The sequence below is a fragment of the Cyphomyrmex costatus genome, unplaced genomic scaffold, assembly GCF_001594065.2.
Source record: "Cyphomyrmex costatus isolate MS0001 unplaced genomic scaffold, Ccosl1.0 scaffold18, whole genome shotgun sequence".
NCBI classification, from domain to species: Eukaryota; Metazoa; Arthropoda; class Insecta; order Hymenoptera; family Formicidae; genus Cyphomyrmex; species Cyphomyrmex costatus.
Window position 1 is genome coordinate 233,892 of NW_017275824.1, and position 24,669 is coordinate 258,560.

Sequence of the window (24,669 nt, forward strand, 5' to 3'; positions counted from 1 at the left end):
TATATATATATAATTATACAGTATTTATGCATACCTTATAAATTTGGATTAAAATCTTTGTTATATATGATAAGTATAACATAGAATCTTTGTGATTTCTTGTATATTTTACAGTAAAGCCGTCTTGTACCAGACAATTTATAGAAGCTTGTAACAATGAGGAGAGTGATACAGAATATCGGGAATTTTTATCAATATTTTCTACTATATACATCAAATTCTCAATACCAGACTGCTTTAATCGAAACTGAAATATATAAAGAATATATGTATGTGTGAATAATCAAATATGCAGAAAATCAAGGATGTACCAAAAGATAATTGCACTCCTATACGTTACCTTTTGTTCATAAAACCTTCCATCCACAATACTTGCACTTAAATCATCCATTCGCTTCCGTTCTATTATGTAAGGTATAATCAATTCATCATTAGTTTTTCGACATCTGGCTATCCACGTGAAATCACCAATCTTTAAACGATGTACTTCAAACAATACCTTAAGCTGTGTCAACTCCATAATCGTGGCATTGTGCTGAGGCTTCATTTTTCCACTGGAATATATCCCACATAGCTAAAGTTTTTTTTACAGTTGACAGTATAAGTTGCAGTATACCATAAATACTCACCCACAAGTTTCTTGAGTATCCACTAATAATATAATATCAAAAGTATTCGATTTAAAGGAAATTTGCCTATTAGCTTTTTTTGAAGCAATGTCATTTGCATTTATCAATCTTTCCCGAGCATTCTTTTTGGTATTTTTAGTTTGTTTAGATACCCTAGTCTTCTCCTGTACTTCAACTAATTGACAATCTTTTACAGATTTCCTTCTCAACGTGGCTGTATGATCTTCATTACTACTACCAGTCCTGAAGACACAAGCATCAACTGTTCTGATGGATTCCTGTCTCCTGTACTCCTCTAGCTTTTTATCGAGCATCAAACATAACTTTGTACCAAAGTGCTGTAAGATTATGCACTCCTTACCAGACTCCAGCGGTAGCGGATATCGTTTCAATGAATCTAAAGCCTTTGCAAAATGATCATGCAGCTCTGAGTTTCGGAATACCGCTTCGTTTCTCCATTCTTCTAACCAACTTTCGAACAGGCGATTCGGCCTGTCTAGCACAATTTTAATCCTCTTCATTTCCGAGTACGTAAATTAAATATTGGTAAAGGTCAAATGGAGAGTAATCATCTCAAAAATCGATGAAATTATATTCATTCGACGCGTTTTTCCATAAAATCAGGAAGATATAAGGAGACTCCACTCTGTAAAATAAAAGTGGACCCATTTTAGGTTTCGAGTTCAGTTTCCGATTCTCGACAATCTCGACACTCGCAGCGCTCGTGAATTTATGCGCAACACTACTAAATTCACGAGCGCTGCCGCGCTGCGAGTGTCGAGAATCGGAAACTGAACTCGAAATAAAATGGATATTTTGTAGACTGGCGAGACTGAGTGGAGTCTCCTTCTTATATCTTCCTTCATGCATAAAATGAAAGAATCTGGCAGAAAAAAGCGTCGCCAAGCGTCGCTCTGCCCCGCGAACTGAGATATTAATCGTTAGGGCTGCGCAGTAAAAGGAACAGAGAATAAGAATTTCAACCTATCAGAAATTATATATTGTGGAATAAACAGTGTGTATTCCATAGTACATGATTTCTGATAGGTTGAAATTCTTATTCTCTGTTCCCGTAGCGCCGTAGCCTCCACATCTGCAAGCTGCAAGCGGGACGCGGGTTAGAAATCGTATCACTGCAATGGAGCTAGATCAGGAAATCGATCAAGGTGGACTTCGCGTTGACGGCAGACGAGCATTGGAATTGAGGCAAATCCGTATACGGATGGGAGTATTTGGGCAGGCCGATGGCAGTGCATACATAGAGCATGGCAACACAAAGGTTTTAGCAGCAGTGTACGGTCCTCGTCAGGTATGAATCAGTTTTGGTAAAGGTGCAATGGAGGGCAACCCTCTCAAAAATTAATTAAATTATACTCATTCGACGCGTTTTTTCATCGATTTTTGAGAGGATTACTCTCCATTACACCTTTACTTCAGTATTAAAACATTTTCCACAATTGCTATAAAAAGTGAACTAGTAATTATACTTATACATTTTGGTTGAAAAAAATTATAAAGGCTAAAAGTCTGGTTCCACCACTGTAATATTTAACTTTAATCTAGGTTTAATTTACTGTTTATCTTTTTTTAGATTTTAAAATTAATAAAATATAAAGACTAAATTGAGAGAACTGAGATTAAAGTTAATGTCATATTGATGGAACCAAGCCTAAGAATTTGTAATTATAACTGTTAAAGATTAGGAAATACCATGGTGATAACTGTTATTTTTTACTTTTCTATAATCATCTTATTTTTCCATTTAAAGCATAAATGTTTTTTTTTTGGGCTGAATATTTATCTAAATTATTAAATTTTTATTTTGACATTTATCTTGAGATATACCATAATATCTATATTTTTTTTTTTTTGGTTTAGTCAAGGAGTAGTGCATCAAGGAACAGTACAAAGGCTATCATAAATTGTCAGTACAGCATGGCTGTATTTAGTTTTACTTCTGGCGAACGAAAGCGAAGACCGAGAGGAGATTGGAAATCGCAAGAGAGGTCAGCACAATTACGCCATGCCATGGAAGCTATAATACACTTGAAACTGTATCCACGCTCTCAGATTGATGTCTTCGTAGAAGTTTTACAGGTTGATGGCAGTGATTATTGTGCATCCGTAAATGCTGCAACGCTTGCGTTAATTGATGCAGGAATTCCAATCAAGGTTAATATCTAAGGAGACAATTTTGTTCTTTTGAAACAGAATGCAAACTGTACCAATGTATGCAAAATAAATTTCTAATTGCAGAACTATGCCATTGGCTGTAGCATAACTCTCGTTAACAAACCGTTGGTAGAAGATAAAACTTCAGTCACAGGAGTATTAGATGCTAACTATGTAGAGGAATGTTCGCCAGGAGTTACCTTGTCTGTTGTTGCATTATCAGAAATGAATAATGATGTTGAAGTAGATGGGAATGGTTTGATAGTAGTAGCGCACGGAGCAGGTCAAAGATTACATTTGTCATGTTTGGAAGCACTCAAGCAACGTGCGTTAAAAGGTTGCCAGGATGTAAAGAATATATTGGACCATGGCGTAAGGCATCATCTAACTGCAAATCTGTTGCCTTCATTTTTGCACAATTCACTTGACTAAGAAAAAACGGAACGCTTATATTTCACATATGTATAAGAGATTTTTATATAATTTAATTATCTTTCTGTACATAAACTTCTATCTAATTAATAAAAAAAATTGCTTTCTTAAGAACAATTTCACAATTTTAAATGTTTCTCTCGAGTAGAAAAATCACTATTTCTCTGTTAATTAATGTCTATTTTTATCAAATGTATATTCCTTGAAAAGTGAAATTAGATTGTAGCACCAGTATATCGTTCCATGATCATACCAACTCCCTACAAAAAAAATATTAAAATTACAAATTCAAAAAGGAAAAAGAAAATTTAAGATTATAAAAGCTATTGCATTATATATAATATAAATCTTTATTTACTTGTCCACCAGCAGCACAAGCTGAGATAAGTCCAAATTGTTGATCTTCTTTAATAAGTCTGTTGGCAGTGTGCGTCGCTAATCGTACTCCAGTGGCAGCAAATGGATGACCGATCGACAAAGATCCTCCCCAAGCATTCCACTTATTTAAATCCGGTATACCGACTTTCGAACTCCTCTTTAAATACTTTTGAGCGAACAAATCAGAATCCATTGCTTTCAGATTAGCACAAATTTGTCCAGCAAACGCTTCATGTATTTCCCATACTCCTATATCTTTCAAAGTTAATTTTGCTTTATCCAGAATCTGCAAGTGTGATTTATATAAATTTTATATTATGCAGTTACATAAATAATATGTAATAATATAATGATGGAAATTGCATACTTTTGGGATTGCATATGATGGTCCTAGAAGTAATTGATCAACTGGATCTTGAGACACATAAGTAAAGTTGCGCAAATATGCCTTGGGTTTCAAGCCAAGTTGGAGAGCTCTCTCTTCGCTCATTATTAACGCTGCCGATGCACCATCGGTCAAGAAAGAGGCATTGGCTGCAGTAACTGTTCCATAAGGTTTAACAAACGCAGGTTTCAGCTTTGCCAATTGTTCTTCCGTAGATACGCGAATGCCATTGTCTCTATCGACAACTTTATCAACATTTGGAACTGCAATACACAAAAATAAAATAAGACTTATAAAAGTTAAATATTGAATAAATTAAATACAAACGTATAAATTAAATATTGAAGCATTAATCCACCTTTATAAGGAGCTACGTCTGACAGCAGTCCCTGTTGCTGCGCTTGCGCAGCTAATGTATGAGAACGCAATGCGTAATCGTCTTGTTCCTTACGTGTTACACCAAACGCTGCTGCTAAACGATCCCCACTATGTCCCATAGTTTCATTTGTTGAAAACTCTGCCACAGCTGGTAGCTACATAGACAAATTCTTATAAGGTATTTAAAAAGTCGAGGAAAGAAGAGTTCTATTAATTTTATATATATATATATATATATATTTATAACTATAATATTTTTATACAAAACATATTTTCTAAAAAAAAAAAACATATATATATATAGAAAGATCATACATCAACTTACATCTGGTATGAAATGATTTGGTCTGATACTGGCCAAGAGAGCTAATTTATTTGGTAAAGTTTTTGCTTTATTAGCTTGCAGCATCAGAGATCTCATGGATCGACTATGTCGAATTGGAATATCTGACATAAATTCTACTCCTCCTGCTATAACAGCATCATAAACACCACATGCGATTAAACCCATGCCAGTGGTAATAGCCTGATTGCTGCTAATGCAAGCCATTGTTACTGTATGTGCAGGAGTGTGCTCACTATATCCCGCAGCTAGAGCAGCTTCTCTCCCTATATTGGAAGTACGCACTTCTTGCAACACTGTGCCATAAACTATATAATCAATTATTTCCTTGGAAAACCCAATCTTCTTTTGCAAACTCCTATAAATTAATAAAATATAATTTACTTTTACAATTAACATTTGTAATTAAAAGATATATTTAATTTCTTAAAGCTACTTTATAAGAGATATTTGGAGTTATATTTGTGATTATTTATATTGACATATATTGATAATGTAATGACTTACACCAACGAATGTCTTGCTAGATCATAAGCCAGGAGTTTCTTATAATCAGTTCCAGATTGTAAAAATGGAGTTCGTACTCCATCAACAAATACAATATTTTTTGAAGCATTGTCGTTTCTCGTAGAATATGCCTTATTTATAGAAATTCCAAAACAACGAGAAAAAGCTTCTGTTAAAATAGTAATTTAAGAAATATGTATTTATACAGACAATTTATTAAATAATACAGAGCAAATTTAGAAAATACAAACACATATTATTTAAGATAGTCAGATATAAATTTAAATTTTGAATACTACAGAAGTGTGTATATACCACATATAAACAATATAATTAATTGTGTGTAATTACATATCGCAAAGAGAAAATCAAGTCAAGTCTAAATATACTATTCTTGATATTCATTCTCTATGGACTTTGTACCAGTAACACTTTAATTCTAATATTTAATTATACTCTTATAAGAAAAACATTATTCTCCGTACCATGATTAATAATTCCTTGTCTTGCAATAAGACAATTTTTCAGAAGAGGGAACATATTGTGTGAGATACGATATTGACACGGTTCTTTTACCAATTATATTTAATGTGTCACCGAAAATCTCTCAGAGAAACAACAATCACAAAGCGCTGGACTTTGGTCTGCAACATATGTATGTCCGTTCCTGATGACGTCTGTTTTAATTTTCTTCAACTATCATGAATCTAGCAAGGTTGCCAGATACTTGACAGGAGTCGTCGCCGATGGAGGGCACTAGTGTCGTCCAAAAGTCGCTCAACTGAAAAATGCTTCCCAAAAAGGGGAGGGGGGGGGGGGAAAGGGAAAGGAAAACTTCTGTACAGTAAAAGCCGCAGCCAGGAAGTAAGATATAAGGAGACTCCACTCCGTAAAATAAAAGTGGACCCATTTTAGGTTTCGAGTTCAGCTTCCGATTCTGATGAGTGCGAGTAAGAGAAATGATCATTTCTCTTACTCGCACTCATTATGCGCAGCACTACTAAATTCACGAGCGCTGCGAGTGTCGAGAATCGGAAACGGAACTCGAAACCTAAAATGGGTTCATGTCTTGTAGACTGGCGAGACCGAGTGGAGTCTCCTTATATCTTCCTTCATGGCCGCAGCACACACTTTTGCATGACGCATAAGAGAATCAGCCAATCAGAGTCCTTCTTTTCCTCCCACTTCACGAAAGAGAAGCATTTTGATTCTCTTATGCGTCATGCATTATATTCGTCTACCTCGTCGACGAAGACCTGGGCCAATAATATATAGAAGAAGAAGCTGTGTATGTACATATATACATACATACACTGATTAGACTTGAAAATTATATCACTTGACTGAGCCCGACGGCAGGAATTTAGGTTATACCGTTAGTTGTAAAATATTTATATGCAAATATGCTGCCCTTACACATATTATCCAAGTAAGTACATTTGCACCAAGATTGAAACATGTTAAAAATGTATTAAGATATTTGTTGAGAAAGTTTTTTATGGCTTAATGTATAAAATTTTATTACGATAAAATAATAAAATATTGTATAATTAAACATTATGTAATATTATATATCCTTAAGGATAATGAGTTATATAGTGTACTTTTTCATTTATATTTTACATAATTTGTATCATTTAAAATTTATATATTAGACTAGTAGATGATCTTTATTTTTTTATATATAGATATATACAGTTATACTGCATAAAATGATTAGTATATCATTATTGATTTACATTTTTAAGACTTGTATCAATAGTATTTTATACGAAATACTATTAATTTATAATTTTGATATTACATCAAGAAATATATTTTGCAGATGCAAAATAAGATCTTCAAGTAGAATATTATTTCAATGGGTAAATATTTCCACGAGATTGTGCTCTTCATCTTCGTCATCTTCATCAGATTCATCTGATTCTGATTCTGAAAAAACAAAACCAACAGCAACACATGTTAAAAGTGCAAGTTCTACAAGTACAACATCAAATAACAAATATGATTTGGAAAACTTTTTGAATAATATAATAAAAGTAAATTATAAGATTTTTTTGTGTAATATTTATTTTTAAGTTCTGTTAAATCCAGAACATATTATTTTATCTCTATTAAGAATATTTATTATTTTACTCTTTTTTTTTTTAGTAAATCATATAGAGATATCCACAATGAGAATTCTTATTTTGAAAAAAATAATAAAAACTTTTTTTTTTAAATAATGTTCTATTTAATTTTTCTTTAAATTATTGCATTTAATAATCAAACTGAGTATTTAAATAATAATTATGTTAAATTGTTATATTTTGAAGTAAAATGTTGATATAATTAAAAATAACATATAATGAGATATTTTGTAGAGACAAACATAAGCTAGTATACTTTAATGAAGACATCTTTTATTGTCTTCTTAGGGGAAAAATACACAGAAAACTATTGATGTTGCCATACAGCCTAAAAATAAGAAGGATAATTCGAATAAAAAACATATGCCTTTTGGTAACTTTGTTCATAATCCATGTTTGTATAGGTTCACATCTTGCTTGATGTATTAAATTATTTTTTTTTAGAAAAGAAAATAATAAGCGCGGTAGAAGATGTGGCCAACAGGCTTGGTGGAGATAAAACCAAAACAACATCAGATTTGCTTGAAAAAGTTCTTGCATCTAGAATATTAACACTGAAAGAACAGGCAAGCACGTATGTAGATTAATTGTGTCATTAAATACAATAAATTATATGTGTTCTATATAGTTGTGTGCATGCGTATGTATGTATATTGTAATTCTACAAGTTTTTTTTATAAAACATTTTTATAATATAATTTAACAGTAAAATGCAGAAGAATGTTCGACAATTGCCAAAATACGATAAGCAAAAAAGTTCTGAAGATAAACATTTAGAAAAAAGGTCTATAATACAATCCCTGCTGGATGAATATAATAAGCAACCAGTAAAGAAAGTAGTTGAAGATAGTATAGCAAGACAGTTATTACATAGTGTTAAAGCATCTAAAGAGAAGTTACAGGATACTGATAAAAAAATACCTCGTGCCAGGTATTGCAAGAAATTTAATTATTATTAATTATTATTATATAATATAGAGATTAAATTTAGTCATTTATATAAATTATTATTTATCAGAGAGACCGAAAATAACAATTATAAAAATTTCATCTAAAAAAATAATTGATTAGAAGTTGGTATTTATTCATAGGGAAAATCATCACCGAATATTAAAGAAATTGTTCAATAAACATATTATCCATAACGTATCAACTTTTATGTATTCTAGCTATGAATCATTATAAATGATTAAAATTATTTTTGGTTGGAAATAACTATTGCTCATGTTGGAAATTGTTTTTGGTTACAAATAACCATTATCGATGATCAAAATTTTATTTTGATTACCCAAGATCTCCAAACTATATACAAACTTTCCTGGCAAGCAATATCAAGTATGAACATGTTTTCTGTTTGTTATTATCGATTTTATATTACCAATTTTATTACAACGCTTGCCGGGACCCAACAAAGTTTGCATATAGTTTAGAGATCTTGGATAACCGAAATAAAATTATGGTTATCGGTAATGGCTATTCATAATCAAAAACAATTTCCGACACTAATAATGGTTATTCGTAACCAAAAACAATGTCCGTCATCAGTAATGGTTATTCCCAACCAAAAATAATTTTAATCATTTATAATGGTTATTTATAGACCCAAAATCGCTCTAAGAGAAATATAATTGTTATACTACAACTTTTTGAATCAGTTTAGTCCGCTTTATTTACACAAAAGCGATTGGAAGAAACTCTCAGGACACCCTGTATATGTAATGTATAATTATTAATTGATTATTTTTTTATATGATAGATTCAAAAATATCGATTTGTGGAATGGAAAGCCTAGTAACATTTTTGAAAATATGAATGCTGCTTCACCAAATATACCGGAATTAAAAACATGGGTGTCATTAGAACAAAGAGAATTAAAAGCATTGACAACTTATCCACCTGCCAATATTTTTCAAGAACTAATTCTTTGGACGGAGCAAGGAAAATTATGGAAATTTCCTATTGACAATGAACAAGGTTTTTAATATACATACTTATACAGGGTGTATCAAAAAAGTCTGGATACACCTAATTATCTCATAAACAATACATTTTAGAAAGAAATGTTTCAGACAAAAGTTGCAAGGCTTAAAAAGATACATTCAACGATAGTAATTATTTGATCTAGGATGGCGTTGTCAAGATCACATCAAGATCAACTTAATTTTTTTAAATGGAACATCCTACTTTTTATTTCAGATTCTTGTAGGTTAAGTCGAGATGTTTTCAAAACACGTATAAGAAAATTAAGTTGACGTTGATGTGACAACGCCATCCTAGGTCAAATAACTACTATCGTTGAATGCGTCTTTTTAAGCTTTACAACTTTTGTCTGAAACATTTTTTTCTAAAATGCATTGTTTATGTCGTTTATGAGATATTTAGGTGTATCCAGACTTTTGGTACACCCTGTATATTATGTTCTTCTGAAATTTGAAAAAAATTAAGTTTAATTAGTAATATAGAGAAACAGGGCAATAGACCAATAAATTACGTTAAAAATCTTTTTAAATTCATTTAATATATTGTGAAGAATATCACGTAATTATGGCGTTTCGTCCCGAATGGCGAATATATTAAATGAATTCAAAAAGATTTTTAACGTAATTTATTGGTCCATTGCTCTGTTTCTCTATATTAGTTGTTAAAAACATATTGAGCCTTATTACAAACATTTTAAGTTTAATTATTTCTATATATTTCAGGGATGGAAGAAGAGCACAATGTTCATTTCTCAGAACATGTATTTATGGAACGTCATTTGAAGGGATGGTGTCCTAAATCAGGACCAATTCGTCATTTTATGGAATTAGTGTGCACTGGACTTTCAAAGAATCCATACTTGACAGTTGAAGAGAAAATTGCACATATTATGTGGTATAAAGAATATTTTGAATCTAAACAAGACCTGTTGCAAGAAGTAGGAGCAATTCATCAGCCACTCTCTGACAAAATAAAAGAAATTATAGAATAAAATGACATATACGCGCGTGGGTAACTTGAAAAGTTTTTTAAGTCAGAAAGAAAACATTTTTTCGTAAAAGTTTTATTTTATTTGCCAATATAATCTCCTTTTAATTCAATACACTTAGTCCAGCGGTGCTCTAATTTTTTCAAGCCGTCCAAAAAGTACGATAGCTGAAACTCTGCAAAATAGACGTTCCTGGCACTTCATTCAACGCGAATTTCTTTCCTTTGAGCCAAATCTTAGGAACAAAAAGAAGTCGTATGGGGCCGAATCTGGAGAGTATGATGGATGATGAGGCAGCAATTCGTATCGTAATTCGATCAATTTTGCAGTGGCAATTGTGAATGAATGGAACGATGCATTGTGATGGAACAACACTTTTTTTCTTGGCCAAATGAGGGCGTTTTTCCTTCAATTCTTTGTCAAAACGGCTCAGCATAGTATTTTCCCGTAATTGTTTTTCCTTTTTCTAAGTAGTCGATGTGGATGATGCCTTTAGAATCCCAAAAAATAATGACCATTTTCTTCCCAGCTGATGGAACTGACTTAGCTTTCTTTGGGGCCGGTTTACCAGACGAAGTCTATTGCTTCGATTTTTCAAAAAGTAGTGTTTTATCACTGCACGAGAGAGAGAAACTCTTTTTATCCATCGTTGAAAAAATATTTGACTTGCTTTGTTTGACTGCCTGTAACTAAATGATTAATGGACGCAATTGTTTGGAAATTTGACAGCAACCATAAAAGATGATCACAGTGTTAGAAGTAAACACCATGAAGATGATGTACTTTTTGGCCATTGTCTTTTTTGCGATACGCGCGCTATCTTTGTGTGAGAAACTTTTCAAGTTGCCCATGTGTTAGTGTATTTCACAATTTTAATGTACTTATTTTTTTTTAATAATTTCTTCTTTCACATATCTATACATAAATACGAGTATATTATAAATATAACATAAATAACTTAATAGGGATTAAGGGTTTAAATTAGTAAATAAAAATTTTTTTTAATATAATATCTTTATTATGTATAATATGTAATTTTATTATCGACATGCAAAAAAATTCAACTTCAGATTATAAATATGGATCCCCATAATCTTCAATTAATAAATTTTTTTCTATAGATAATTTTATTTGTATACCATCATTTACAGGATCCATTGATAACACCATAATTCTGTTTACAACTAGCAGTCCAGGATTATCCACACTTTGATGTAAAATTAAATCGATTTCATCTCCTATTTTCATCTGTTACCACAATTATTTCATGTATACAAATTACAAAAATAATTTTAGTAGGACTAGATTAAACATTCAGCTTTATTGCAAAAATGATAAACTTACCTCTTTAGATTTCTTTAATACTTTATTTCCATTTATACGAATTTTGCTTGCATAAAAGGCCTCTTCAATTTTACTAAAAAAAAAAAAAGGAAAATGTAAAATAAATAAGATTTAAATAAAAATGTAAATTATGAAGTAATATATTATATTTATGCAAATACATAAATACATAAATCAAAATAAAATTAGACATACTTGCGAGCCATTCCAAATCCAGCTTTGGAAATGGCATCTAAACGAATAGAAGCTGCCCTTATTTTGATAACTTTTGAACCTACAGGAGCTTCCTCCTCATCGTCTTTGTCTTCTTCCTCATCAGAATCCTCATTTTTATCTTTCTTCTGCAATATATTTCCAAAGAGAATACATTCATCTGTGTTTAAAAGTTTGCCAAAGGGACAAAAAAGCAAAAGACATTAAGTCGGTTATATTAAGGAAAAGTAGCTAAATAAATTATACATTATTAATTACAATATTAACAGTTTTCTTCTTGGACTTGAATCTTTTTGCTATGTACAAATGACAATGATTTTGTACACTAGTCTGTTTTGCATCATCGCTGCACAATAAGAGATTCGATTGTAAAGGATCTCGTAAGCGACAAAGCGTACGCGTACTGTAACATATCGATCTCCTAATAATATTAACTGTCACTTTGGATAACATAACAACTTGTACGATTACAATATGAAATATCTATCTGTTGGTTAGATAACCTCTTTCACAATGGAGCGAACATGTATATTTTTTTGTATCAAGTTATTTTTTTATCGTATTTATTTCAAAATGTAAAACACAGGCATTTTTTCAACCATAATACATTATATAAGCATTAATTATTTATCTCCTTTCATGTAAATTTTTCATGAAATTTACGGAAAAAATGCTTAGTTTTACGCATGCGTATTATACAGTTAAGATAATATAGTAACATACGTGTCTAGTTTGAATCCGCTATGAACGCACCCAGTATCTCAATAAAAGCTTTATTTATGAAATAAAGTACGTTTTTATTGTTATACAAATATGAAATTTTATGTACATACAAATAGATATGCAATTTTTATATCAACTTTGTACAAATAATTTTTTCTATTTTATTTATAGATAAAGCAACATAAACTGATAATAGATTAATTAATTTATTTAACTTAACCTAAAAGTTAGTTAATAACATGTATGTCATTTTCAATTGTACAATTTTTGTAATTATGTTAACTTTTACATAATTATATAATTATTAACATATAATGACATCAATCAATTCTGGAATGAACGTTACGTTATAAAACGATAAAAGTTTCGATTCCTTCTTTTGCTTTGACATTTTACAAAAAATCCCATCGATAAGCGCTATCTTTCTTTCAGTTCGGTGGGGCTGCCGTTTTTCGATTGAATTTCACATTTTATGTGACATTTTCATTTTTTACAAGTTCACATAAAATTTTTCACTTTTCACAATTCACGCTAGGGAAAAAGTTTCATGATCGATACCCTGAGCTCTGATTGGAAGGCTCGTTATTCCCTGTTGCCTGTTCTTGTGTTTCCAGCTTTATGCCTAATTCACACTAGGCGCGACGAGCGATAACCTATAAGAACTCTGCTTTACATCGTCGTGTGAGCTAAATCGCTTTTATTGGATATCGCTCATCGTTCATTGTCCATCGCATCCAGGCGCAAGCCGGAAGTATGTACACAGTTCCCAAATCAACTTGATTGTTAATCAAAGTTTTCCGTAAATTTTTGTTCGTTGTGTGCACATTTTTTTTCACTGATCTGTTAATCGAAAATTACGAGAAGATTAATCGTTTAGAAATCAAAATTAGAGAAACGAAGAGCAGTTTCATTTAGGCTGACTTTCCACAGTTCGCAATCGATCATCTCTGTCACAATTCCGCAGAACGACAGAACTCCACAACCCACACTTGTGAAGATTTTTGAAGAAGTGCTAGAAGTTTCGAAGTTGTGCTAGAGCATCATGCCAAAGAATAAAGGTAAATGCAACTTCGTTTCATCCCGCGTCTGTCTTTCCGTTTTAAATCCTCGATTTTTCAATTATCGCGTTTTGTCCCACTAATATGTCGTGTGTTAACTTAACCTAATTCGTGTCAACGTCATCTTCGAGATGATTCAAATTTCAAATATTTTCTATTATATGTATTCTGTGGCATTATCACGCAAGCCATACTTTGTTTGCAGGAAAGGGAGGTAAAAATAGGAGAAGAGGGAAGAATGAGAACGAGACCGAAAAAAGAGAGCTGGTGTTCAAAGAAGATGGACAAGGTGAGAGTAAAACATGGTGTGAATGATGCGATTTCATCTCAGAAACGTCATCTCAGAAAGTCCTCAGGAACAAGTATCGGTGACTTATTTGACGTTATTTTGCACAGAATACGCTCAAGTGACAAAAATGCTGGGCAACGGTAGGTTAGAGGCTATGTGTTTTGATGGAGTCAAACGATTGTGTCACATCCGAGGCAAGCTGCGGAAGAAGGTATGGATTAATCAAGGAGACATCATATTGATCGGACTGCGAGACTATCAGGATGCCAAGGCAGACGTTATATTGAAGTATACGTCTGACGAAGCACGTAACTTGAAAACTTATGGCGAGTTCCCAGAAACCGGTAAGTAGCATTCTATCACGAATATCTTGGTAAAAAACGCAATGAAAATTGCAAAATGTAGTTTTGTAGACTTTGCCTAATTTTTGGTTAAATTCTTTATATCAAAATTTTGAAATTGTTTGTTTACGTCGCTTGGAAAAAGACGTTGGTTCCTACTTATATGATTATTGCGAAGAATATTACTAAAGCCTTGGTAGTCTAATTGGCTAGGACACTTGCGCGTAAAGCAAACGATCCGGATTTGATTCCTGGCCGAGGTAATATTTTTCCAAGATGCAATGTGCATCAAAATTGTTAGATTGTTAGTTTAACTTGTGATAGTAGTGCGGTAGTTTATTAGTTTGCGTTTTTTTTTTGTAAATCTGAAAAAAAATTTCGGCGCGCATTTAGAGATCTATGTACATACATAGTATATAAATTCACACAAAAATTATATTAGAAGCTTCCAAGATCTAGCTTGACCGTTAATGGCTTATTCTCATCGGTATTTAGTTTATCTTAATAATTTTATATATCTTATAAATTGTCAAGTAAAATTTTTTATGTAAAAATTTCTGTTTTATATTTTCTAATTTTTATGTATTTTCTAAAATTTTCTCTTAGTGCGTATCAATGATACAGTAACTTTCGTGGAAGATGGATTTGATGAAGACATTGAATTCGGGGATGAAATTAGCGACGATGATGAAGATGATGTTGACAATGTAAGTTTTATATATATATATTTTTTAAAATTGTATTTATATATATTTTCTATTTAAAAATTAAATATATTTTCTATCTACTTATGCTATACTTTTTTGTGTTTTCTTTTAGCTTTTCTACACTTGTTTTATTTTTTATGTAATGCAATTTAAAAACTTAGTCAATATTTTTTTATTTTTTATTGTTTATTTATTGTATTTTATAGTGTAAGTAGTAAACTGAATAGTACTATATTCAATATATGAATATATATATATATATATGAATATAGGCGAGTTTTTAAATTCATCCTATACCATTGCTTTTACAGATCTGATGACCCGCAGTTTAAATAATAAAAAAGATAAATATCACGAGAAAGTACATGGGGACATCCATTCATTTCAAAAATGCAATTATGCAATGTCAAAGTTTCCTTCTGTTGAGTAGTTCATCTCACTGTATGTATCTACAAATAAATCATCAGTTTATGGTAATATCGTGTTCCAGTTTGAATAGTCTTTTCTTAATAAATTGTTTTTCTTTATATACTTTCTTTTTTTATTTACATCATGTATCTGCCTATTTGTGAAATACACACATACATATATTATTCAGCAAATGAAATATCACTATATATCATGCAGTAAGTACTTTTTTGTATGTTGAAATGTCTCATTAAATATGATTTTCAGGAAGCGAAGTAAGGTACAATTAGATTTGTCAAATTTTGATGAGATTTTAGAACTATTACTAGAATATAAATTAATAAATTAAAAGACGCATGAAAAGGAATAAGTTCTCTGTAACTTTCTATCTTAGCGTTCTTTTATTGTACTTTCAATCGATTAACACACACGTTGTTAATAATATAGCTATTCAGTACAACACGTAATACGTGCCACATTTAATTCTTAGGACATGCGTTTTGTTATGTAATCAGTGCAATTGTTCAATGCATGTTATTCTTCGTTGTGAAAAGAGATTACAGGTTTGCTGCATTTCGATATTATTTGGTATTAGCAACGACGAAAATGTGTAAATTATTTGTATCATTTTTATTGTTTTAATAAAAAAACTCCGGATAATGTTGTTTAGATTATAATGTAAAAGCGAAACAGTAATTTAATTGTGAATTTGAATTTTTTCATTAAATAAAATTATATATGTGTGTAAATGGAGATAAAATACTTACTTTTCTACGCCTTTCCTTTTAACGTATCGACTAAAAATAAGATTTATGCAATCTTTACAAAAAAATATTTATAATATGAAGAGTGTATACTTACGTAAAATTGTTCTATTTAGTTCACACATCCAAAATATATTGATTATTATTTTTTTTTTTTTAATAACAGAATAATTGAAAGTGATAAAAAATGCTCGATAAAAGAAAAATATACAGACAAATAGATAGCGACTGATTTGATTATTGAATGTTCAAATATAAAATAAAAGAATGAAACAGGTGTCCTCTTTCCTTATCTTTCCATTATAGAGGACATTGTAATTCTGATGCAACATTTTATTTATTATGCCGCTGATACTTCTATCACATAATAGTAAGTATAGTAAATTATAGTCTCTTTTTTGATAACTTGACGCCATGCAATGTCATTGTATGATAGCTTAATGCCATTATAGTATTGAGAAGGGACATGTAATTAGTGTAAAGAGAATATGCTCGACTGTTTGACGTATTATGTTGTCCACAAAAATTAATTTGTATAAAAGTATGTGAGATATAAAGCATCAATTTGACCCTGGCACATCAATGCTCTGATGATAAGTAGCGTAGATATTATATGTGTTTAGATTTAGAACAATACGTTCGTATTACATATCCTCGGTAGTGTAAAATAATATGAAGTACATTGATATTGCACATGGAACATATCATTTGTATGCCAAGTAATACGATCATCACGTATAGCTACATATGTATCTGTATAATGATACATACAAAATATTTTTCCTCTCGGGAAATAAATCGTGAAACATAATTGATAGCATTGAAGTACCAGCGTCGCAGAATTCGTATGAATTGTGTACTAGATGTTACGACAATACATGGGAGCATATTATTTTATTTTTATGCGCGTGTGTGATTGTGCCTTTGGTCCTTAGGTCAGATAGGCTCTAGGCAAGTCTATTAAACGTAGTATAACAGTCATATTATATAGATAATAATTTATAAACTTCAGATAGCAAATAATCATTATATCTTTCAATATATTATACATTAATAGAATAGCTTATTTAAATTTTGTTCTTTTAAATATATTTATATATTATATGATTTTTCTTCTTTTCTGCGCTCATCAAAATTGTCGTACACTGAAAGCTAACACCGCGAATTCGCATCGTCCGGGTTTTAGACAACATAATCCCTACATTATAACAGGTTTTTAGATGTTATATCCAGTTTACATTGGTTCACGTGGATGACAACGTTGACAATATAACCGTATCGAGCTTATTATAATTAACGAGCATGTAACATTTATCCAGGGACTCGTTATATAAATAAAATACTCCTGTTATAGCGCCTTACAATTATTACAATCCATAGTACATTTATTTAAATATATATATGTATATGTGCGTGGACATATATACATATATATATATATAATATATATATATATAAGTTACGCTAAGAAATTATCATATATATACAATTAAAAATTGTTAAGAAATATCCTTTAAAACAAGTTAAATTTATACATTATATGTTCCGATGCATAAAAACATTTCTCACTGTTAATCAAATCAACGGTCGGTACTCGCAATGGTCTGGTATCTCTCGCGGCTTGTTTTTTTTATTGTGCCTGAACTCGCGACTTGAATCCAGTAATAATAAAAAATTTCTTTATTCTCGGTTTCAGAAACTTCGTCAAATGTCCACTGCCGAAAGTGTTAATGAAGAATAGATATATGTATATGTATTGCCGATCTATTAAGCGATATATTGCGCGCGGATAGAGAGATGTATAATCATCCTAAAGCTTAAACGGACTATTCTCACGAGCATCTTATTGATCTAGACGAACGCTGATATCAGCAGATCGCTCATTCGATTTTATATCTTGTCGCGTTCCCGCTTTGTTCGCGTTTCTTCTCGACATGTCCCATCGTCTCCATACTTGCTTCTTTCTTTCCCTTCCATTTCGCATTATATCTTCAAATAACACGAAAAAGCACATACATGGACGGGTTGGCATAGTAAAAACTAGCGCGAATCGGCTAGTCGAACTAGCAACGACATACGCAAATACATTATCATCATCATCATCATCATCATCATCATCACCATTATCATTATCGTCATCATCATTATCATTATTCATCTTCGATTGCGAGATTCCGATGAACGCAAAGAGATAAGGCAACCGAGCGGAACGGAAAGGCAAGCAAACTCGAAGCATAGGCCATGAGCGTGATAGTAAATCATTGTGCATGCTTTTGTGTGATTTAAAGAAGACAGCACCCCGAAGAAGCAAGCGTCTTCATGTGCCCCCGGTCCTATCGTGATCGTAAATTCTTCGCTCCATGCCAAATCCGAGGGCCATCAAAGTGCTTTCTTCCAAAGGTAAAGAATTCAATAATCGACGAGGGGATCAATGCCGAGAACCCGACGGCAATTTTTTCTTTTTCATCTCAAATTCAATTTAACATGCACGTTATTCCTAATGATCCTTCCTCTCTTCCGACATGAACGTGTCCATGATCTTCTGCATTGATTCCCGCAAATCGTCCGTGCCACTAGTTCCCGTGGATGACATCGTCCTCGTTTCCGTTCGGGTAGTTGTCGTTATACTGCAAAAAATAATTTTTTTTAGATTACATTCATTTACATGTAATTTCTTTCAACTTTTTGGTTTTTCCATGCGCCGTGATCAATGTATTAGGTGTACAAATTAATTCTCGGCCTCTACCTTTCAGCGACTTCAGAAAACCCGTTTAAGTTGAACTCTCCCTCCCCCTCTCTGCAGTCATTTTAAAGTGCCATCTTTTAGCTTTAAAATAAAATACAATACTTGATCCTCCTATGTGAACATAATCTGAAAAATCAGCAGTAAACACGATGTTGTTTGAAAAGCAACATTTGAGGCACTGTCTTTTCTTCGAGTTATAATTAAAAAAAAACGCGGTTGAGAAAAAGTATAGAGTCCCTATAGGGACTCTAAGAAAAAGAAATGATTTGTTCGGCTTTGGGCGAGAATACTGTATCGTACAGTACATGTAAAAAATGGTTCCAACAGTTTCGAGAGAGAAATTTTGACCTTGAGGATTGTAAACACCCTGATGGTCAACCAAAAAAATTGGAAGATGTGGAGTTGGAGGTTTTGAACGAGAATTCTTGCCAAACGCAATTAAAACTTGCAAATACGCTTGAAGTAACCCAGTAAGACATTTCCTATCGCCTAAAACAGCTGAAGAGGATTCGCAAGGAATCCCGATGAGTCCTTCATGAGCTCATTCCCGAAAATAAAAGCAGACGCCACGATACTGCTCTTTCCTTGCTCTCTAGGTTCAAGAAAAATAATTTTTTTGCTTGTGATAAAATTATTACTTGTGATAAAAAGTGGATATTGTATGAGAATTCTAAGAGGCGAAAATTATGGATCCGTCCAAGTGAGCCGTCAATAACGAGCATCGCAAAGCCGACATCCATGCGAAAAAGGTGTTGCTATTCATTTGGTAAGATCAGAAGGGCGTGATCCATTATGAGTTGCTCCGACAAGACCGTGACTGCTAAGCTCTATCAACAACAATTGATTTGTGTAAATGACGCTCTTGAAGAAAAAAGGCCATTTACTGGTGAAAGAAGGAAATAAGTGATACTGCTGCAGGATGACGCCCAGCCCCATACAGCAAGAAACACTCTGGAAACCATCTCCGATTTAGACTGGAAAATTCTCCCTCATGCAGCGTATTCTCCAGACTTAGCCCCTTTTGGATTATCACCTATTTCGAGCCCTACAACATCACCTAACTGATTCTCGATTCAAGTCAGTTCAAGAGGTCGAAAAAAGCCTTGATAAATTTATTAATTTAAAGCCACCATCATTTTTTCGATCTGGAATCCGGTAGTTGCCTGAGAGATGGAAAAAATGTATAGATAGCGAGGGAGATTACTTTGAAAATTGAGTTTGTATTCATGTTTTTATAAATAAATGTCAAAATTGGTCAAAAAGAGCCGAGAATTAATTTGTACACCTAATATATACAGCATGAGGAAAAGGTTTTAAATAATTTTCAAAACGAAGTGTTGTGAAAGAAGTAAAAAAATGTCTGTTTTTCACAGAGACGATAATCCAACGTACCTATCTTCAATAAGTTAAAAAAGAGAAAAATGATCATAATTTGTACGTACCTTTCTTGAGTGACAGGATCCACCTCGATCGTTGTCGTTTCCATGAAGGATGGCTCGCTATGTTGCAAAAAGTCAGATTCTGCGACAATAAATGAGAGCAAATCAAACACTTGCTTCATACGCTTCACTAATGCGGCAGGTTTCGCTATTTCGTTGCTGCATGTTTTACATAGAGAACAAGTACGAATCGTATACATATATATGCATATACGTAAATATACACATATATATATGTATATATATCTCAATTTTACATCATGCCCAGAACAAGGGGGTAAAATACTAGACACATATAAAAAAAGTTACAACACCGCTAAACATTTGACGATACATAATATAATGTATATGTTGTATGTATATATAATATATATAACGCATTTTCACCCAACTATAATAGCAAAACTATATGCAACCGTTTTCCTCACGTATGAGATCTCCCTCTGCACGTAGATCACGGCAAATATTACCTCGCGTGATATATACATATATATGTACATATATATGTATATATACACTTGTACAACTTTTATTGTGTCCACTACTCGTTTTTCGTGATGCTAGTTACTTTTACACGTGTGCTACAAGCTGTAAATCGTCTCAAACTTGGCCGAATTCCTATGTCTCAATTATAATTTAGGGACCTATTCTGTAACTCTTAACGACTCTAACGATATCATTAAATGATCGTTGCGCAGCTATTTTGCGGTACACAAAACCTGTGCAACGTTAATATAACGATATCGTTAAGTTACGGAATAGGCCTTTTAATCGTATAGTGACTAATCACAAGGAATCTAATAAATCGTGGTACAATCGACGAGATGATTCTTCGCTGCATCCTCTGCTCATTTTTTCAAGAGAAGTTCCCTCGCCGATTTTACAACGATTTTCCCCGTATATTTTCATGTGCGAAAAGATAAAAAATAATTGTGTTATATTACTGGTACTTGGTAATCCTATATAGTAGTTCGACAGATCCAATTTTTTTTTTTATATCTAGAAGCGTAATAGAGCTTTTCGATATAAAATCCTATTGGATACAAATGCAAAAATGCTAATTGACAAAGGTTGTGTTTCAAATTTACTGCTAGCGTTGAAAATTTATAGTTTACGTTACGTATTACAGTTTTAGCATTAACAGTGAATTTTGGAATATGGCTAAAATTAAAAATTATAAATTGAATTAATTTTGATTTTACGAGTACAACATTAAACAAATGTAGGTCTAAGTAATTGTTCTACTATTTAGGTTTGCTTAAAAAAATTAGTTACGTTTCATAGGAAGACAGCAGCATTGTAACAGCGCTTAGAAATAAACGCTCGTTGATCTTCAGTTAATTAAGTACAGCGATATTATTACTGAGTAATATGCCAGAATACTCTTCTCATTGTCAGTACAATTGTGCTACGCGCAGCGAGCTCGTGTGAAGCGCTGATAAAAGCCGCTGAACAAAGCATTTAGCAGTTAGTCTTATATAAAAGATGTAGATACTCAACGTTCTCGATACAACAAAAGATTATAATACTACGGTAAAAACTGAAAGTGGTGTTTCTTGACAATTTGTAAATACATCTGGATAGTATAATATAATATTTATTCGGATAAAGTTTGAAAATACGATACCGTAACAGAAACGAATTATCGATTCGAGATCTCAACGGCATTGACGAAGTGAAGCAATGACAACTCTGAAGACATGAGATCAAAGAGATTCTCTCCGTATAGATATTTTTACACTTGAGAGCACGACGAAAAATATATCTTTCTCAGGTAAAGAAGGTACTGGAATTCAAATAAAGAGAAATTATCAGAAATCACGATTTTCATACGCGAGTCTACCGCCCTATGGTTTTGACCGTAGTTTTGCACAAAACGTTTCATAAGATTTGGCAGCCATTTCATAGAAGCCCGTACTTCATAGAAACTACATTAGTTAGTATTGTTAGACGAACGGTCAGGTGTTGCTGGTGTTGTTATTATTATTGCGAATAATTCGGTGATATATTAATTCCTGATGCGAAAAGTAACATTAATATATTCTCGCGGAGATTTTGACTTCTTCATAGCAACGATACATCATTTTACTTGAGTCGATCTTCACGTCTGGCATCCCTTATGAAAAAGCAAATATTACTGACACAGAAATATTACTGGCAATTACATAGCAATATAGTATTACAGGATATCACAGAAAGTATTACAGAATTATTACTTATTACTTATTATAGAAAATATTATAGGATATCATTGAGAATATTACTAATAACTACACAGAACGTCAATAATTATTTCAAACCATTGCCAAAATATATTACTGCCAGTGTAGTTATCAGTAATATTCTCAATGATATATCCTATAATATTTCCTATAATAAGTAATAACCTGTAATATTTTTGTATCAGTAATATTTGCTTTTTCATAAGGGATGTCAAAATAGAAAATGTACTGAATAAATGGGGAAACTCAAGTATTCAAGAATACTGAATCAATAAAGCACGCGTGGCATGCGCTAATCAACGTTTGGATGTCGAATGACGTTATCGAAATGATTATTGCGTTTACAGTTCAAACAGCAAATCACTAATAAAAGAAGAACGATTATAGACTCAAGAGATGCGAGGAAGAAATGAATATCTTCTGTCTCAGTTCTCCATCTGGGGATTGAAACCTGATGTAATTCCGAGGAGTCCGCCTTTCGATGCGTCGAAATGGTGCTGAAATCCAAACTCGCCGGAGTTATATCAGTTCTTAGTCCCTTTCGCACTACCCTTCAACGTATGTTTGCAGTTTTGCGGGATCGGAAGGGTCGGATTCGGTGGACTTGTTAAAAAGCCGCAGCATATCGGTTGGTGCAACGTAACTCGCTCTCATATAGCAGCGAAAAGATAGCTAGTTTGGTGCCGTTCGAGATATAGCCATGTGTACTTATCCGTACATCGAGAGAATCCGAAGCAAGCTGCATACCTTGTGCTTGCACACGTGTATAGACACGATACATATACATACACTTAGGCATTACTTACATGACGATTCGCCTAACAATCCTAATGTGACTAAAAAAACACGATTGTTGGTCCCTCTACACTTTAGCTTTATCTTAAGTTGCTTATTGTCAGAAGAGAGCTAGAGGGGTAATAGTGATCTATCTATATAGGATACTCTCAAAACTAAAACAAAAGGGAAATAGAAAAAGAAGGGAGGAAAAAGAAAGAAGATAAAAATAGAAAACGAAAGATAAAGAGAAACAGGAAAGTGGGAGCTCTTTTTGGTATGGCGAAGGTACGTGCAACTAGATATAAAACATATTTTTCTATTGATCGGGGGGAGCGGGAAAATCATCCCCGATTGATGTGCCCCGACAACGGAGTACTACGCAAGAACAAAACAGCTACTACGGGCTAGACTAAGACTAAGAAGTACGATACAAAGATGCAATCATGCGGGGGAGTGTCAATGTCAATACTCATGCAGGTCGTACTCTAGAAAAAAGAAAGCTTGCGGAACTTGTTTCGTCGATCGCGGAAGTTTACCTGTTATCTCGAGATAAACGATGATTTATCGATATTGGTACAAAAGAGAGTGAACCTTTCAGTGTGACAGAAGGTAGTTCAGTTTTATAAGTACCACTCATTGCGCGTTTTTCAATCTTCCTCATTGTCCGCCGGAATTGTTAAGATCACTGCGCTGACATTCGATCGAAGTAAAGCTTTCTTTATAAGCATGGGCGTCCACAGGATTTTTTTCAAGAGAGGGCGTGATACAAAATATAATAATAATAGTAATATTAATAATAATATTATTACATATATATAATTTGTAGACTGCGGATATTTATGCAAAAAGATTTAACTGATGGATATTTTGCATAAAATGCATATTTTGCATAAATCAAATATATTATCTGCATAAAATACATATTTTTCATAAACTTTAAATATTTCATGTAATATTCAAGTAGGTATATAGTATGATTACATCATAATTATATGATGGAATACATAGCTAATTCGAGTTTCCGCAAAGACAGTAGGCATTTGAAACGAAATCTATTTTCGGATCCATATTGATGTTTTATGAGCATATCTGAGATCAGACAAACAGTTGAAAAAAAAAAAGGACAAACAATAATCTTACATATCCGAAGTGTTGTCTCCGCAAAATTGAGTATTTATGTAACGGCTCCGTTTAAAATCGGAAGAATAATATCGATGACTATGAATCGTCAATTTTGATTACGTGATTTATTTTGACGCTAAAAATGAGCAAAGTGTCAACATGAAAAGGCGCGTTAAGATCTCAGCACACGCTTTT

At 32.6% G+C, this 24,669-nt stretch overlaps 7 protein-coding genes across 18 annotated transcripts in view; 3 read left to right on the forward strand and 4 right to left on the reverse strand.

The window, feature by feature from the left end:
* mus81 (mus81 structure-specific endonuclease subunit) overlaps nucleotides 1-1,230 on the reverse strand; it is a 3,535-nt gene extending 2,305 nt beyond the window's left edge. The window contains exons 1-3 of the mRNA XM_018537667.1: nucleotides 630-1,230; nucleotides 341-554; nucleotides 35-247 (exon numbers count right to left, since the gene is read on the reverse strand). Coding sequence (XP_018393169.1) covers nucleotides 35-247; nucleotides 341-554; nucleotides 630-1,150 — 948 coding nt within the window. The 5' untranslated portion in view covers nucleotides 1,151-1,230. The remainder of the gene's footprint in view (nucleotides 1-34; nucleotides 248-340; nucleotides 555-629) is intronic.
* Nucleotides 1,231-1,540: 310 nt separating this feature from the next.
* Nucleotides 1,541-3,256, forward strand: Ski6 (exosome complex component Ski6). 2 transcript variants are annotated; one of them, XM_018537662.1, is made up of 4 exons: nucleotides 1,541-1,644; nucleotides 1,706-1,938; nucleotides 2,508-2,801; nucleotides 2,886-3,256. In XM_018537662.1, the coding sequence occupies exons 2-4, from the start codon at nucleotides 1,768-1,770 to the stop codon at nucleotides 3,231-3,233; spliced, it is 813 nt and encodes a 270-aa protein (XP_018393164.1). In that variant the 5' UTR covers nucleotides 1,541-1,644; nucleotides 1,706-1,767; the 3' UTR covers nucleotides 3,234-3,256. The 2 variants fall into 2 exon arrangements, with proteins under 2 accessions (XP_018393164.1, XP_018393163.1); XM_018537661.1 differs by lacking the exon at nucleotides 1,541-1,644 and having other exon boundaries at nucleotides 1,670-1,938.
* A 58-nt stretch (nucleotides 3,257-3,314) lies between these two features.
* On the reverse strand, nucleotides 3,315-5,764 carry Mtpbeta (mitochondrial trifunctional protein beta subunit). Its single transcript, XM_018537628.1, has 7 exons — nucleotides 5,710-5,764; nucleotides 5,225-5,393; nucleotides 4,700-5,075; nucleotides 4,355-4,529; nucleotides 3,979-4,259; nucleotides 3,592-3,897; nucleotides 3,315-3,493 (listed from the first exon to the last, which is right to left on the reverse strand). The coding sequence occupies exons 1-7, from the start codon at nucleotides 5,762-5,764 to the stop codon at nucleotides 3,449-3,451; spliced, it is 1,407 nt and encodes a 468-aa protein (XP_018393130.1). The 3' UTR covers nucleotides 3,315-3,448.
* Nucleotides 5,765-6,408: 644 nt separating this feature from the next.
* mRpS31 (mitochondrial ribosomal protein S31) lies at nucleotides 6,409-11,247 on the forward strand. Of its 2 annotated transcripts, none has more exons than XM_018537713.1 (7): nucleotides 6,409-6,653; nucleotides 7,050-7,089; nucleotides 7,642-7,726; nucleotides 7,798-7,927; nucleotides 8,060-8,284; nucleotides 9,110-9,327; nucleotides 10,056-11,247. In XM_018537713.1, the coding sequence occupies exons 1-7, from the start codon at nucleotides 6,628-6,630 to the stop codon at nucleotides 10,322-10,324; spliced, it is 993 nt and encodes a 330-aa protein (XP_018393215.1). In that variant the 5' UTR covers nucleotides 6,409-6,627; the 3' UTR covers nucleotides 10,325-11,247. The 2 variants fall into 2 exon arrangements, with proteins under 2 accessions (XP_018393215.1, XP_018393214.1); XM_018537712.1 differs by having other exon boundaries at nucleotides 6,410-6,653; nucleotides 7,050-7,263.
* Nucleotides 11,248-11,379: 132 nt separating this feature from the next.
* LOC108772220 (uncharacterized protein C6orf203 homolog) lies at nucleotides 11,380-12,384 on the reverse strand. Its single transcript, XM_018537715.1, has 4 exons — nucleotides 12,137-12,384; nucleotides 11,861-12,006; nucleotides 11,666-11,738; nucleotides 11,380-11,569 (listed from the first exon to the last, which is right to left on the reverse strand). Exons 1-4 carry the CDS (start codon nucleotides 12,329-12,331, stop codon nucleotides 11,393-11,395), a joined length of 591 nt encoding a protein of 196 aa, XP_018393217.1. The 5' UTR covers nucleotides 12,332-12,384; the 3' UTR covers nucleotides 11,380-11,392.
* A 1,002-nt stretch (nucleotides 12,385-13,386) lies between these two features.
* eIF1A (eukaryotic translation initiation factor 1A) lies at nucleotides 13,387-15,668 on the forward strand. The gene is made up of 5 exons (XM_018537716.1): nucleotides 13,387-13,659; nucleotides 13,865-13,948; nucleotides 14,056-14,292; nucleotides 14,896-14,996; nucleotides 15,308-15,668. Exons 1-5 carry the CDS (start codon nucleotides 13,644-13,646, stop codon nucleotides 15,311-15,313), a joined length of 444 nt encoding a protein of 147 aa, XP_018393218.1. The 5' UTR covers nucleotides 13,387-13,643; the 3' UTR covers nucleotides 15,314-15,668.
* Nucleotides 15,669-18,061: 2,393 nt separating this feature from the next.
* Nucleotides 18,062-24,669, reverse strand: part of LOC108772156 (ankyrin-3) — an 89,122-nt gene continuing 82,514 nt past the window's right edge. For 9 of the 10 annotated variants that reach the window (XM_018537639.1, XM_018537633.1, XM_018537632.1 and 6 more), the window contains 2 exons: nucleotides 20,357-20,435; nucleotides 18,062-18,795 (listed from right to left, as the gene is read on the reverse strand). In XM_018537639.1, the coding sequence (XP_018393141.1) occupies nucleotides 18,666-18,795; nucleotides 20,357-20,435 (209 nt within the window). In that variant the 3' untranslated portion in view covers nucleotides 18,062-18,665. Of the gene's footprint in view, nucleotides 18,796-20,356; nucleotides 20,436-24,669 lie in introns of those variants that run through there. The other variant, XM_018537635.1, reaches the window with a different exon arrangement.

What these genes read in the sequence shown, in the direction of transcription:
- Mtpbeta (XM_018537628.1), bottom strand. Translation starts at nt 5,764, where the DNA reads ATGTTCCCTCTTCTGAAAAATTGTCTTATTGCAAGACAAGGAATTATT. An exon ending in ACAAGGAATTATTAATCATG is followed by an intron (nt 5,394 to 5,709) that starts GTACGGAGAATA and finishes CTATTTTAACAG; the next exon opens with AAGCTTTTTCTCGTTGTTTT. An exon ending in CTTGTGCTGCTGGTGGACAA is followed by an intron (nt 3,494 to 3,591) that starts GTAAATAAAGAT and finishes TTTTTTTTGTAG; the next exon opens with GGAGTTGGTATGATCATGGA.
- Ski6 (XM_018537662.1), top strand. Translation starts at nt 1,768, where the DNA reads ATGGAGCTAGATCAGGAAATCGATCAAGGTGGACTTCGCGTTGACGGC. An exon ending in CAGTGTACGGTCCTCGTCAG is followed by an intron (nt 1,939 to 2,507) that starts GTATGAATCAGT and finishes TTTTTGGTTTAG; the next exon opens with TCAAGGAGTAGTGCATCAAG. An exon ending in ATGCAGGAATTCCAATCAAG is followed by an intron (nt 2,802 to 2,885) that starts GTTAATATCTAA and finishes TTCTAATTGCAG; the next exon opens with AACTATGCCATTGGCTGTAG.
- mRpS31 (XM_018537712.1), top strand. Translation starts at nt 6,628, where the DNA reads ATGCTGCCCTTACACATATTATCCAA. An exon ending in TAAAAAACATATGCCTTTTG is followed by an intron (nt 7,727 to 7,797) that starts GTAACTTTGTTC and finishes ATTTTTTTTTAG; the next exon opens with AAAAGAAAATAATAAGCGCG. An exon ending in CTGAAAGAACAGGCAAGCAC is followed by an intron (nt 7,928 to 8,059) that starts GTATGTAGATTA and finishes ATAATTTAACAG; the next exon opens with TAAAATGCAGAAGAATGTTC.
- eIF1A (XM_018537716.1), top strand. An exon ending in GTTCAAAGAAGATGGACAAG is followed by an intron (nt 13,949 to 14,055) that starts GTGAGAGTAAAA and finishes TATTTTGCACAG; the next exon opens with AATACGCTCAAGTGACAAAA. An exon ending in TGGCGAGTTCCCAGAAACCG is followed by an intron (nt 14,293 to 14,895) that starts GTAAGTAGCATT and finishes ATTTTCTCTTAG; the next exon opens with TGCGTATCAATGATACAGTA.
- LOC108772220 (XM_018537715.1), bottom strand. Translation starts at nt 12,331, where the DNA reads ATGTTATCCAAAGTGACAGTTAATATTATTAGGAGATCGATATGTTAC. An exon ending in AGAAGAAAACTGTTAATATT is followed by an intron (nt 12,007 to 12,136) that starts GTAATTAATAAT and finishes AATATATTGCAG; the next exon opens with AAGAAAGATAAAAATGAGGA. An exon ending in TATTAAAGAAATCTAAAGAG is followed by an intron (nt 11,570 to 11,665) that starts GTAAGTTTATCA and finishes TTGTGGTAACAG; the next exon opens with ATGAAAATAGGAGATGAAAT.